Here is a 14,805-nt window from a genome sequence, read left to right as displayed (position 1 = left end):
ACAGGATAGCCTCCCATAAAAGAGAAATATCTAGCCCCAAATGTCAACAGTGCTAAGGTTATGAAACTCCAAGCCAGACAAGTCAATACCATCCTAAGGTTCATTTGGAACATCAAACATTCAACAACAGTGAGGGAAACAATGAAAAAGAAAAACCATAAGAGGATACTAGCCCTACCAGACATTAAAACATACTATAGATCCTCTACAATAAACAAGGAGACCACTGGCAAAGGTGATGAGATGTCTCACTTCCGAGATGACATTTTGTTACATAAGACTCTATCTTGCTAGAGGACTTGCTCTAGAGATTCTCCATAGCTGGCTTTGAAGTAAGTGGCCATGCTGGAAAGGAGGCCGTGTGGCAAGAAGCTAAGGACAGCCTCTAGTCAACACCAAGAAGATGAGGCCCTCTGTCCAGAACCACAAGGAAACAAATTCTGCCAACAACCTGTGTGAGTTGAAAGCAGATTCTTCCCCAGTACAGCCTCCAGATGAGAACCAGCCTGGACGACACCTTTAGTGCAGCTTTGTCAGACCCTAAGCAGAGCACCCAATTAAGCTGTGTCCAGATTGCTACTTTAAGCCATAGGTTTATGGGAATATTGTTATGGAGTAATAGATAACTAATACAACACAATATAAGCAATGAGCATACTTAGTGCTCAGATTTTGGTTTCTAAGCAAAATTCTCTAATCTTCTCACTATGATGAGCCTGGAACATCCCGTGTGTCAGAAAGTAAGAAAGTGCTCCAAATAGTACGAAGTCATGTCAGAAGGACATGGAAGCCAAACAGAAGGAACTCTTAGTGGTCAAAGTTGGAATAACTTGAGTAACCAGATAAATATTGATGGTATTGGACTTTCGTCTATAGAACAAAAGAGATATATAAATAGAGGGAGAAAAGACAACTCTTCCTTACAGATTGATTCCAATTAATGTAGAAGGAAAGGGAGAAATCAAAAATCATTACTAATAGTACCCATAGTAGTAACTGTTGCAGGCAAGATCCACCAATGGATGCTAAAATTAGTGGGTGAAAGTTTGAGAAATGGAATATATAGACTCAAAGTATCTCCCTTCCATGTTCATTAACAACAGAGGAAAAGATTGTGACTTCACAGTAAAAAACCCAGCAGATACCACCTTAACCAAGGAATCAAGGCTAACATGACAGTAATGAAACATGCTGATATCATGAAGCCTTGAAATGAGGCAAGAAGGACATATAATTTCTGTGAAATATTTGCCAAAAAAGCACAACTGCATTGCAATCATGAGAAAACATCAGACAAACCCAAACCGAGAGATATTCTACAAAATAAACTGACCAGTAGTCTTCAAAGGTGTCCAAGGCAGAAAAAAAGAAAAGACTGAGAAACTGTCATAGGTTAGAGGATGCTTAGGAAAAACAACAACTAAATGCAACGTGGGACTCCAGATAGAATTCTGAAACAGAAAGTGATGTTAGTGAAAGTCTATAGTTTGTTAATGGCATTGTACCAATGCTAATTCTTTGGTTTCGATAATTTTACTGGGCACATAAGACATTAAAATTAAGGAATGCTGGGAGAGGACCATATGGGAAACCTTTGTATTATTTTTACAACTTTACCATTAGTCTAAAATTAGTTCAAAATAAAAAGTTTAACTTACAACTCATTAAAAGGCAAATGACCCAACTGAAGAATGGACAAAGGATCTCAACAGGCATTTCTCCAGGAAGACAGATGGCCGGTAAGCCCATGAAAAGACACTCAACATCATTAGTTATCAGGGGACTGCAAATCAAAACCACCATGCAATATCACTTCAAACCCACTAGGACGGCTAGAACCACAGTCATAGAAAAACAAGTGTTGGTAAGGATAAGGAGAAATTTTTTAAAATCATCATCGTTGGTAAGCATGTAAAATGGTACAGCAGTTTTGGAAACAGCTTGGCAGTTCCTCAAACAATTACACAGACTCAGCAATTCCACTTCTAGGGATATAGCCAAGAAAAAAAAAAACACTTTACACAAAAAACCTTGCAAACGAATATTCATAGTAGCATATTCATAATAGCCAAAAGATGAAAACAACCCAATTGTCCATCAAAGCACAAATGGATGAACAAAATGTGGTATCTATACAATGGAATATTATTCAGTCATAAAAATGAATGAAATACTGATACATGCTACAGTATGAAAGAAACTTTAAAACATGCTGGGTGAAAGAAGCCAGTTGCAAATACCACATATTCTATTATTCCATTCATTTGAAATGTCTAGAACAGGGAAATCTAGAGAGACAAGAAGTTGATTAGTGGTTGCCTAGAATTGGGGGATAGGAAAGAGATAATTAAAGGGTACAGGGTTTCTTTTTAAGTAAAAAAAGTGTTGTAAAATTGACTCTGGTAATGGTTGCACATATCTATGAATATACTAAAAACCAGAATATTGTACACTTTTTTTTTTTCTTTTTTGAGACAGAGTCTCACTCTGTCACCCAGGTTGGAGTGCTGTGGTATAATCTCAGTTCACTGCAACATCCGCCTCTGGGTTCAAGGTGATTCTCCTGCCTCAGCCTCCCGAGCAGCTGGGACTATAGGCACGCACCACCATGCCTGGCTACTTTTTGCATTTTTAGTAGAGATGGGGGCCAGACTGGTCTTGAACTCCTAGCCTCAAGTGATCCACCTGCCTCAGCCTCCCACAGTGCTGGGATTACAGGTGTGAGCCACCATGTCTGGCCTAAATTGTACAGTTTAAATTGTGTGAACTGTATCTCTCAATAGCTGTTAAAAAAAGAAAAAAAAAGAAAAGAAAAAAGAAAGAAAGAAAAGAAAGAAATGAAAAGAAATGAAAAGAAAAGAAAAGAAAAAAAAAGAAAGGCCCCTTGGTCCTTAATTTCACTTTTAATTTTCTTTTACCCTCCCTTATATTACTGCCATCTGCTGGTTATTGTTTTAAAATACCCATGAAAATCATTCTTTTTTGTTAGATGTGATCATTGTTGTCTAGTTTTGCTAAGAAATTTAAGTTCTTACTTTTTAGAGAGAGATATATAGAAGTGTTTTCAGAATTAAATGACTCAATATCTGAGACTCTAAAATACAACAAAAAGGATAGATGAAGCAAATATGACAAAGTGTTGATAACTGTTGAACCTGAGGAATGGATAAATTGAAGGAGGGCACTATTCTCTTTGTTGGGGTATGTTTGAAATTTACAAAAATAAAGAGAAAGGACTGTTATTCTTTTGAGAGTAAAGGACACATAAACCACTTTGACTTCTAGGGAACAAGGTAGGAAATAAACAAATGGGGTAACAAAAATAGCTTGCAAATCACAGGGCACGAATTTTAAAAATTATAATTATCAGGTTACAATTTAAAATATGACAGCAGTAGAACTGGGAACTAACCAAAAGTAAATCAATTTAAATCCAGACAACCCTCCAACCCCCAAAAATAGCCTGCTCAAAGGACATATTTCTTCAAATCTTACCCATATCATACTGTGGTTGTTACATATCAATAATATACATTTTATTGAATTATCAGAAGTGCTCAAATACTAATTCAGGTAGAAATTTTTTTAAGGATATATTTTATAATGGCATACTAAAATCACTTGAAATACCTACTCTCTGAGGCTTGGCTCTTTAAAATGGAAAGGAGTACACCTTCTTCTTCTGCTTGTCCGTTCTGAAGATAGATCTTCTGACTTATTATCAGATTCAGCAGTGTTATTTGAAACAAAACTGGTATTTGTCAAGTCCTGTAATGGTCTATCGCCTGAAAAGAATATGATTTTTCACAAATATTTTAAAAAGTATATAGAGATACAAATAGATATGAGCTATATAGTGGTTTGCAAATCCCTGCAGCAAATTTTAAATCTTGATTCAATTTTGAGAGGAAAGAGACTAACATTTGAAACAAACTGTCAGAGTAGCTGGCAACTTTTTTATTCTGAAATCACATATGGGTCCCAAAAGTTCATCCTAGTCCAACTCTTTTCATGGAAGCACACAAATTACAGAACATTCATTCAACATATACGCCACTGATCACTCACTCTGTGAAAGGCACCATGAGGAGCAGATAAAAAATGTCTCACCAGTCCTCTAACAAATCAATCCTGCAACTCTAGACCTTCGTAATTCTTTTGCTTCGGTGTGCTTTTACCTGGAATTGACTTACCCACCAAAACCTTAGGGATCTACACACATATATTGAAATAATAGGCTCCCAGTAAAAATTTTTAATTGGTATAGGAATGTTTAATATTACAAAATTTCTAACGGCAAAAGAACTTTAGGATTCACTGTTAAGGAAAAAAATGAGATAAGTAATGTTATATATAGTATGACTTCAAATATATATTTAAAATTCCATAGATTTGGGTCTGCATGCACATGGTAAATGGACTAAAGTTCTCCCAGGTGATTATTTTCCCCTCCCTTTTTCTGACTTTCTACTTTTGATTTTCTGCAATGAGTACTATTTTAATAACTGGGAAAAAATAAAAAGTAAATACTACAGGTAAAAATCTTACTTATCCCTTAGGGCCTAAAATGCTACCTATTTAAGGATGCTTTTGAAGATTCCTCTAGTCAAAATTACGCCCCATTATATCCCTTAGCATAATACATGTGCTTAAAGAATCATTCATTCCATTTCACCATGATGTTTGTTACATGCATGGAATCTGAGGAAAGGGGGTTGGTACTGTTTATTTTTCAATCCTCTAAAATATCTAGAAGGGTTCGATCACATTAAATATATGTTGTTGAATGGGGAAAGTCTCTCACCCTCAAGAAAAGTGCAACTGTCTTCAGTAAAATAAAAACTAGTACAATTCATTATTATATACATTTAAAACATTCAATTTTCTTCAAATGTATGAAAAAGGAAATTATTTGCCTAAGGTCTTTATTAGGCAAGTTTGTGGTAAAGGCCAAATCCGTTTGTAGTTGTAAATGTCCAAGATACTCTCTCACTGTTATTTCCCGAAGTATGAAACTTTCTTTATTCCTTCATGCTATTTCTATGGATCATGTACTCAGTTATATATTGTTTTTAAATTCCATAAAAATACCACTTAGAAAATACTTCATTGGCTAAGTAAAAAACAAAAACAAAAACAAAAACACTTCTAAAGCTTTATCATTTCATAATGGTTATTAACCTACCTATTCCTGACTTTTGGGTTCTCCGGTTGACTTTAAATTTCATCTCGTTCATTTTCTCATGCTCATCATCACTTACTTGAAAGGCTGGTGAGCACTCCAAGGAAAAATTTTCTTTTATTATCACATTTTTACTAGAAGAAATGCTCAAAGGTACTAAACCTTCACGAACACTGTGAAAGGAAGAATCTTGTATGTTGGGTGAATATATCTCAGACAAAGATTTAAATGCCTTTGTGTAAAAGTCTGGCTTATTTTTGATCATTTTCTCATTCTCCAAATTGTTTTCCTTATCAGCTCGTTCAGATGCAGTAGACTTTCCCTGAATGCTGTCAAGTATTCTTTCCATTACTTCATGGCTCTCTGGAGAAGGATCTATGGAGGTCTTCCTTTTCTTTGACTTAGATGTCATTTTATTTACCTTTTTAACCTGACATTCTCCTTCTTTTATTTCTTCCACAAAAGGGGTATCTCCTTTTTTATTCAAAGTGGTAGTGCTTTGCTTCTGAGTCTTACATAGTTCAACCGGGCTTCCTGGATCAGAATCTGCTTCACTAGTAATATGTTTTAAATCAGATTCTAAGGAGACAGATGTCTGTGAAGATTCTGTTAACTGTGAAGCAAGTTTGTTCTTACCTTTTGTCAAAATGTTCTTTGCCTTGCATGATGATTCTTTCTTACACTTTTTAACTACTTTGTAGGAATCTGAAATTTGATCACAACTTTCCTTTTCATTACTGTTGATTTCCATATAGTGTTCATTGATAATGTCTTGGCATTCAGGTTTCTGTTTATTTACTTTAAAATCAAGATCTTTTGTATAGCTTTCTTGGACATGTACATCTTTATCATTATCCTCATATATCTGGTTCATTTCAGAAATTATTTCTGTGTTCCAATTCACTTTATTCCTGAGCTTCTTATTTATTTTTGATTCATTTTGCTCAGCAGATTTCCTATCAGTAACATACTTTTTCAAATCCAATATACTCTGGGTGTCATAATCACATAAATTTCCATTATCTTTGATGGGAAGATCAACTGTTTGAAATTCATTTGTGACTTGTAGATTTTCAGAAATTGTTTCTTTATCCTTTGGGGTTAGAGAAAAGAAGTTATCTTTTTCTAGGTCATGTACACCTTTGTCATCATTCTCATATATTTGATTGGTTTCAGGAATTATTTCCGACTTTTGAGATACATTTAGTCGAAGCTTCTTACCTATTTTTGAATCATTTTGACAAGCAGGTTGCCTATCATGGATATGTTTCACCCCCAAAACATTTTGAATCTCAGAATCATACAGGTTTCCACTATCTTTGGTAGAAACAGTAGGTGTTTCAAACTCACTTGGGTCTTCTAGGTTTCCAGGGATGATTTCCTTATATTTTTGAGTTAAAAAGAGTGAGTGACTTTTAACTGTGTATTCTATACTTTTGTCATTATCTAAATGATTCACTTCAGAAATTATTTCTGTCTTCCGATTTACTTTCTGCCGAAGCTTCTTATTAACTTTTGATTCATTTTGCTGAACAGGGTACACATTGGTGATCTGCTTTTGCAAACCCAACACATTCTGGGTCCTATAGTCACATCGATTTTCATTATCTCCGGTAGAAAGAGCTGGGATTTGAAGCTCTTTGGAAACTTCTATGTTTTCAGAGATAGGTTCTTTATCCTCTTGGGTTTCAAAAAAAAAATTATCTTTTTTTAGGCCATGCACCACATCTTTATCATTATCCTCATACATGTGGTTCATTCCAGAAATTATTTCTGTCTTCCGGTTTACTTTCTTTCTAAGCTTATTAATGTTTGATTCATTTTGCTCAGAAGGTTGAATATCAGTGACATATGTTTTCGAATCCAATATATTGTGGGTCCCATAATCACATAAATTTCCATTATCTTTGGTGGAAAGACTGACTGACTGAAATTCATTTGTGACATCTAGGTTTTCATAAATGGTTACTTTATCCTTTTGGTTTGGGAGTAAGTTATCTTTTTCTAATTTGTGAATCACAAATGTCTGTCTAGAAGCTTTACTTTTATTACAAGTTAGGGAATTCTGGCCCTTATCAAGTTTACTCTCCTGGTGAAATTTATCTGAACTTTGGGATAAAGAGTATGTTTCCTCTTGCTCATTTGTTATTCTTTTCTTCTTTTTGTTACACTGTATGTTTTCTCTGTCACCTTGTTCAAAGCCAGTTTGAAGGGTCATTTTCTTCAGTTCATTCACCTGAGCCAGCTGTTCATTATTGAAAATAAAACCAGGATCTTCAGCATCCCTTTTGCCATCCAGGACATCAGATCTTTCTGGCCTGTTTTCAATCTTTTCCCCGATATCCACATCTAAACTATTTTTAAACTGTCTCTTTGATCTTTCTCTCTTTTTTTGAGAGCTTGAATCTTTCACTTTTCTGAAAGTTTTCATTCCATGTTCATTTGTTTTTTTATTACTTTTCTTTTTAATGCCTGTTGAAACTGTGACAATTTTGCTGACTTCACTAGCAGTTAAATCCATGTCAGCATCATACACAGTTTTCTGCAATTCAAAGTCATCATTATCCTCAACTTGATTCATGCACTCTGCATTAGGTTCTCTGGCAGACTCAGAAGATAAGCCAGGAAGATCCTGTTTATTTCTTTGCATTTCAGTATTTGTTTCATTAGTATGACCATTTATCTCATCATTGCAATTTAATTCTGGACTTGAAATGTGTTGTTGATCTAAAACTGTTGCACAGGGAGTGTCTGCAGAAAGATTATTTGATTCCCAAGATGACCCACGCTTCTTCCTTTCAGTCACATTACTAGGAGATGGTTTCTCCCATCTGTGGCCAATAGATTGGGCGTTTCTCATCTCACTCGTTAGAGAACTCTTAGAACTTTGGTCTGAGTGGGAATGGCTTTCTATTAAGAAAAGGAAAACAAAACTCAGAAATAAGTAATGAAATAAGTAATAAGTTACTTTAAGTAAATTTATCAAGCTGTTTCACAGATATAATTTCTGACAATGTGTTCTGCTCAGATCCTAATATTACTAAGAATCTATGCTTATAAGAAAGTAAGTTAGAAATGATGAGTACTCCTAAATCACATTTTACATTTGTATCTATAGAAAATATATACTGAGAATTCTGCCTCAGCCCCAACAGTAGAGTGGAGTACAGCCAACAGTAGAGCCATTAGCATACATTTCTAGAGTGGAAGGAGGCCAGCAAATGAACCCAATAATAGTAATAACTCTGAAAAGGATTACTATCAAAGACTATCAACAGGCAGCTAAAATTTATATAAATTATATATACATATATTAATATATGTATGTGTGTATATATACACGTATATACATGTACTGTATACATTATATGTATACCATATATATGTGTATATATATGTATATATGTGTGTGTATATTATATGTGTACATACACACACATAAACACACACACACACACACATTTTCAGAAAGGAAAAACAATTCTAAACTCTAAATTCAAAATTGTTATGGTTCCATATCCCAGTCTGAAAATCTATGGCAAATCTGTAAGCACCAGACTACACCACAGATTATCATTTAGGAATACTATGTAAATAAAATGTAAATGCCATCTTTTTTCTTGCTCAACCATTCCCCAGGCTCAAGTTTTTGCTTTACCGCTAATTAATTGGTGATGATCTTAAAAGAGTCTCTATATCTATCTAGACCCCAATTTTCATATCTACGAAAAAAGAGGGTAAAACTAAGTAAATATATGGTATCTTTCAAATCATAAGCTAAGATACCAAGAAAAGCTCATTAGGTCCATTTATTTCTAAACATTTCTTCCAGAGTAACAGTATTAGGCCACTGTGGATCTGATGTTTGTCAGCATATTTACTTTAAAATTAAATCTATCACCAGCAGTTTTAAATGGCAGAAGTTAGCAAATCTGTAACATAAGAGAGCTAACTTATTAACTGTTACACATAATTGCCCTCAGGAAGAATATCTGATGAATGTAACTAATACAAATATTCTAAATGAATTTTTAAAACAATCTCACCTCTGGGAGGTACATCAACTATAGAAGAAATATGTTCTGAATCATCTAAACCATATACATTTTGATTATTTTCTTTAAGAAATAACACTTCCAAATTATCCTGAGTTGATAAAGGTTGTGTTGTTGATCCTGAAGAGGGAATATCAGGTAATGTCTTTGATTTAACATTGTTGTCACACTGCATTTTCTCTTTATCATCATCTTCATCATCATTTGAAGGTAATGGAACCCTAAAGGCAAGTGGAAAGGAAACGAGAAATTATGTATTTTATAAATTTTTTAAATGCATGGACAGTTATTTGTATATTCTATTTAAGATCAAACCACAAATCCACCCTGGTACTTTTTCAAGTTCAATGAAGACACTTAAAGGTAGGAAATGAGTAGTTCCTACTAGAACAGAACTTGGAAGGAAACAGGAATGCTTCTTAACCCCTTAGTCACAGTGGCCCCAAAAGAAGATAATTTATACATTCACTCCTTGTGCTATTAGAAGACTACACTAAGGATATTAAAAAAGTCCAAACTTACTTACAAATAGCCATATATAATATTTATACTTTTCATATAATTAATTCTATGTAATACCCAAAACTCTTCCTTTGGTTTCTAGCAAATATAATTGTTTATAAAATTATGTGTGAAATAAGTTTGCTACGTTTCCAAAAGGAATCCAAGTACACCAAAATCATTATTCCTAGAGTAATTAAATCTATGGGAGGAAAACAGATAGAAAACAGATAGAAAAAAGATAGTAAAGAGTTGTCTTGTATTCTAAGGAAATCAGATATTTTAAAATAATTTATAATAAGAAAAATAAAATATTTCTGATAAATATTTACGAGAAATTTAAAGGCAACTACCAGTAGAATAGCTGTTGGGAGGAAATGTCTATACCACTGAGGAAACAAGTTAACAAAAATCAACAGAGAGGCTCTGTTTCTGGTAATGGCTAAACAGTTACTATCAGACCAACCCTACCTAACATAATGACTATAAATTCTGGACAAAATATTTTAAAAAACAACTACTAGAAGTCAGTGAATGGACAAAAAGCAAGTAGAGAGCTAGCGAAGGGGGTGCCGACACTTGGAAGAAGAGTGAGTTTCCCATTGTTTTACAGTCTCAGCTGGTGCCACATTCAAAAAAGTTAGAAACCTACAGTCTTATTGGTTCAAGGTTAGAATTCAGGGCAACTATAAGAGCTGTAAAGTGATGAGGGAAAATATCAGATAAGAGAGGTAGAGAGAAGAGCCCCAAATTTTGTGTATAAATGCTCCCCAAATATCTAGCTGACCTCTGAATCCCATATATATGAGGAAGATTCGAAGCAGCCTATCTAAGGATAAAACAACTAAAATGAGACTTCACTTGTTGCTTATTTTGGGTTCAGACAAGGTTACTGCCTAATAAAACTGACACATCAAAACTCTTTGGGAGAGCATAACTGAATCTACATTTTCTATAACAAGGGATACACAATACCCAGGTGCAATCTAATATTATCCAATATATGAAGCAATAGAAAAACATGATTTAAACTCACAGGGAAAAGATAATCAAAAGAGAATGATCCTGATATGCAAATGGCCAGTACGTACATAAAAATATACTTGATATCATTAATTATTAGGGAACTACAAATAAAAACCACAATGAGATACTACTTCATACTCCTAGATGGTTATAATCACAATAATAGCTAATAAGTGTTGGTGAGGAGATGGAGAAATCAGTGTTGAAATACTTTGCTGGCAGGAATGTAAAATGGTACAGAAGTTTGGAAAAACAATTTGGCAGTTTCTCCAAAAGTTAAACCCAGAGTTACCAGATGACCCAGCAATTCCACTGCTAGGCATATATTCAAGATAATTGAAAACATATGTCCACACAAAAACTTGCACATGAATGTTTATTGCAGCATTATTCATAATAATGGAATTATTATTCCATTATTATGGAAAGAGTGGAAACAACACAAATGTCCATTGATTGATGAATGGATAAACAAAACATAGTATATCCATACAACAGAATTATTGTCCCTTCATAAAAAGTAATGAAATGCTCATATGTGCTACAACATGAATGAACCTTGAAAACAATATGCTAGGTGAAAAAAGCCAGACACAAAAGGCCACGTATTTTGTTATTCCATTCATATGAAATATCCAAAATGGCCAAATCCATTTAGACAGAAAGTAGATTAGCAGTTGTTAGGGGCTAGGGGAGTGGAAAATGGGAAGTGACTGTTATAGATATGAGATACCCTTTTAGAGACTGAAATATTTTAGAATTGAACAGGGTGAAGATTCAAAGCTTTGTGAATATACTAAAACCACTGCACTGTATACTTTAAAAGGGTGAATTTCATGTGATAAGAAATTTTATGTTATGTGAATTATATATCTCTATGTTTTAAAAAAGTAAATACAAGAAAGGAAATAATTTAAAAACAGACATAAATGAAATATAAAACAAAAAATTGAGAAAAATGAAATCAATGAAGCCAAAAACTGAGTTTTTTAAATGAATAATAAAATTGACACACCTGTAGCTAGTTTGATTAAACAAACAAATTTAAAAAATCAGGAAAGAAAGGTTCTCACTACAGATGCTACAAGCATTAAAAGAATAAGAGAGGTTCCAAGATGGCTGAATAGGAACAGCTCCAGTCTACAACTCTCAGCGTGAGTGACGCAGAAGACAGGTGATTTCTGCATTTCCAACAGAGGTACTGGGTTAATCTCACTGGGGCTTGTCAGACAGTGGGTGCAAAGCCAAAGCAGGGCGAGGCATTGCCTCACCCGGGAAGCGCAAGGGGTTGGGGAATTCCCTTTCCTAGCCAAGCGAAGCCTAGACAGACAGCACCTGGAAAATTGGGTCACTCCCACCCTAATAATACTGCGCTTTTCCAATGGTCTTAGCAAATGGCACCCCAGGAGATAATATCCTGCACCTGGCTCAGAGGGTCCCACACCCATGGAGCCTCGCTCATTGCTAGCAGAGCAGTCTGAGATCAAACTGCAAAGCAGCAGCGAGGCTGGGGGAGGGGCACCCACCATTGCTGAGGCTTGAGTAGGTAAACAAAGCGGCTGGGAAGCTCAAACCAGGTGGAGCCCACTGCAACTCAAGGAGGCCTGCCTGCCTCTGTAGACTCTACCTCTGGGGGCAGGGCATAGCTGAACAAAAGGCAGCAAAAACTTCTGCAGACTTAAATGTCCCTGTCTGACAGCTTTGAAGAGAGTAGTGGTTCTCCCAGCACGGAGTTTGAGATCTGAGAACAGACAGACTGCCTCCTCAAGTGGGTCCCTGACCCCCGAGTAGCCTAACTGGGAGACACCTCCCAGTAGGGGCCAACTGACACTTCATACAGCCGGGTGCCCCTCTGCGATGAAGCTTCCAGAGGAATGATCAGACAGCAACATTTGCCTTTCTGCAATATTTGCTGTTCTGCAGCCTCCGCTGGTGATACCCAGGCAAACAGGGTCTGGAGTGGATGTCCAGCAAACTCCAACAGACCTGCAGCTGAGGGTCCTAAGTGTTAGAAGGAAAACTAACAAACAGAAAGGATACCCACACGAAAACCCCATCTGTATGTCACCATCATCAAAGACCAAAGGTAGATAAAACCACAAAGACGGGGAGAAACCAGAGCAGAAAAGCTGAAAATTCTAAAAATCAGAGCACCTCTTCTCCTCCAGAAAAATACAGCTCCTTGCCAGCAACAGACAAAGCTAGATGGAGAATGACTTTGACAAGTTGAGAGAAGGCTTCAGACGATTGGTAACAACAAATTTCTCCAAGCTAAACGAGGATGTCTGAACCCATTGCAAAAAAGCTAAAAACCTTGAAAAAAGATTAGATGAACGGCTAACTAGAATAAACAGCATAGAGAAGACCTTAAATGACCAGATGGAGCTGAAAATCATGGCACGAGAACTATGAGATGCATGCACAAGCTTCAGCAGCCGATTCGATCAACTGGAAGAAAGGGTATCAGTGATTGAAGATCAAATGAATGAAATGAAGCGAGAAGAAAAGTTTAGAGAAAAAAGAGTAAAAAGAAACAAAGCTTCCAAGAAATATGGGACTATGTGAAAAGACCAAATCTACATCTGATTGGTGTACCTGAAAGTGACAGGGAGAATGGAACCAAGCTGGAAAACACTCTTCAAGATATTATCCAGGAGAACTTCCCCAACCTAGCAAGGCAGGCCAACATTCAAATTCAGGAAATACAGAGAATGACACAAAGATACTCCTCGAGAAGAGCAACTACAAGACACATAATTGTCAGATTCACCAAAGTTGAAATGAAGGAAAAAATGTTAAGGGCAGCCAGAGAGAAAGGTCGGGTTATCCACAAAGGAAAGCACATCAGACTAACAGTGGATCTCTTAACAGAAACTCTACAAGCCAGAAGAGAGTGGGGGCCAATATTCAACATTCTTAAAGAAAAGAATTTTCAACCCAGAATTTCATATCCAGCCAAATTAAGCTTCGTAAGTGAAGGAGAAATAAAATCCTTTACAGACAAGTGAATGCTGAGAGATTCTGTCACCACCAGGTCTGCCTTACAAGAACTCCTGAAGGAAGTGCTAAACATGGAAAGGAACAACCAGTACCAGTCACTGCAAAAACATGCCAATGTTGTAAAGACCATTGATGCGAGGAAGAAACTGCATCAACTAACAAGCAAGATAATCAGCTAACATCATAATGACAGGATCAAATTCACATGAAACAATATTAACCTTAAATGTAAATGGGCTAAATGCTCCAATTAAAAGACACAGACTGGAAAACTGGATAAAAGAGTCAAGACCCATCAGTGTGCTGTATTTAGGAGACCCATCTCAAGTGCAGAGACACACATAGGCTCAAAATAAAGGGATGGAGAAAGATCTACCAAGCAAATGGAAACAAAAAATAGCAGGGGTTGCATAAAACAGACTTTAAACCAACAAAGATCAGAAGAGACAAAGAAGGCCATTACATAATAGTAAAGGGATCAATTCAACAAGAAGAGCTAACTATCCTAAATATATATGCACCCAATACAGGAGCACCCAGATTCATAAAGCAAGTCCCTAGAGAGCTACAATGAGACTTAGACTCCCACACAATAATAATGGGATACTTTAACACCCCACTGTCAACATTAGACAGATCCACAAGACAGAAAGTTAACAAGGATATCCAGGAATTGAACTCAGCTCTGCACCAAGCAGACCTAATAGACATCTACAGAACTCTCCACCCCAAATCAACAGAATATACATTCTTCTCAGCACCACATCGCACTTATTCCAAAATTGACCACATAGTTGGAAGTAAAGTACTCCTCAGCAAATGTAAAAGAACCAAATTATAACAAACTGTCTCTCAGACCACAGTGCAATCAAACTAGAACTCAGGATTAAGAAACTCACTCAAAACTGCTCAACTACATGGAAACTGAACAACCTGCTCCTGAATGTTTACTGGGTAACATAATGAAATGAAGGCAGAAATAAAGATGTTCTTTGAAACCAATGAGAACAGAGATACAAAATACCAGAATCTCTGGGACAC

At 35.9% G+C, this 14,805-nt stretch overlaps 1 protein-coding gene across 3 annotated transcripts in view; it reads right to left on the bottom strand.

The window, feature by feature from the left end:
- The window catches only part of SGO2 (shugoshin 2), a 53,220-nt gene that overhangs the window by 4,740 nt on the left and 33,675 nt on the right, over nucleotides 1-14,805 (bottom strand). For all 3 annotated transcript variants that reach the window (XM_065525858.2, XM_005573871.5, XM_045368348.2), the window contains 3 exons: nucleotides 9,229-9,458; nucleotides 5,186-8,092; nucleotides 3,635-3,785 (listed from right to left, as the gene is read on the bottom strand). In XM_065525858.2, coding sequence (XP_065381930.1) covers nucleotides 3,635-3,785; nucleotides 5,186-8,092; nucleotides 9,229-9,458 — 3,288 coding nt within the window. The remainder of the gene's footprint in view (nucleotides 1-3,634; nucleotides 3,786-5,185; nucleotides 8,093-9,228; nucleotides 9,459-14,805) is intronic.

The sequence above is a fragment of the Macaca fascicularis genome, chromosome 12 (genome assembly GCF_037993035.2).
Source record: "Macaca fascicularis isolate 582-1 chromosome 12, T2T-MFA8v1.1".
In the NCBI taxonomy this organism is placed as follows: Eukaryota; Metazoa; Chordata; class Mammalia; order Primates; family Cercopithecidae; genus Macaca; species Macaca fascicularis.
This window is presented reverse-complemented; position numbering and strand designations above follow the sequence as displayed.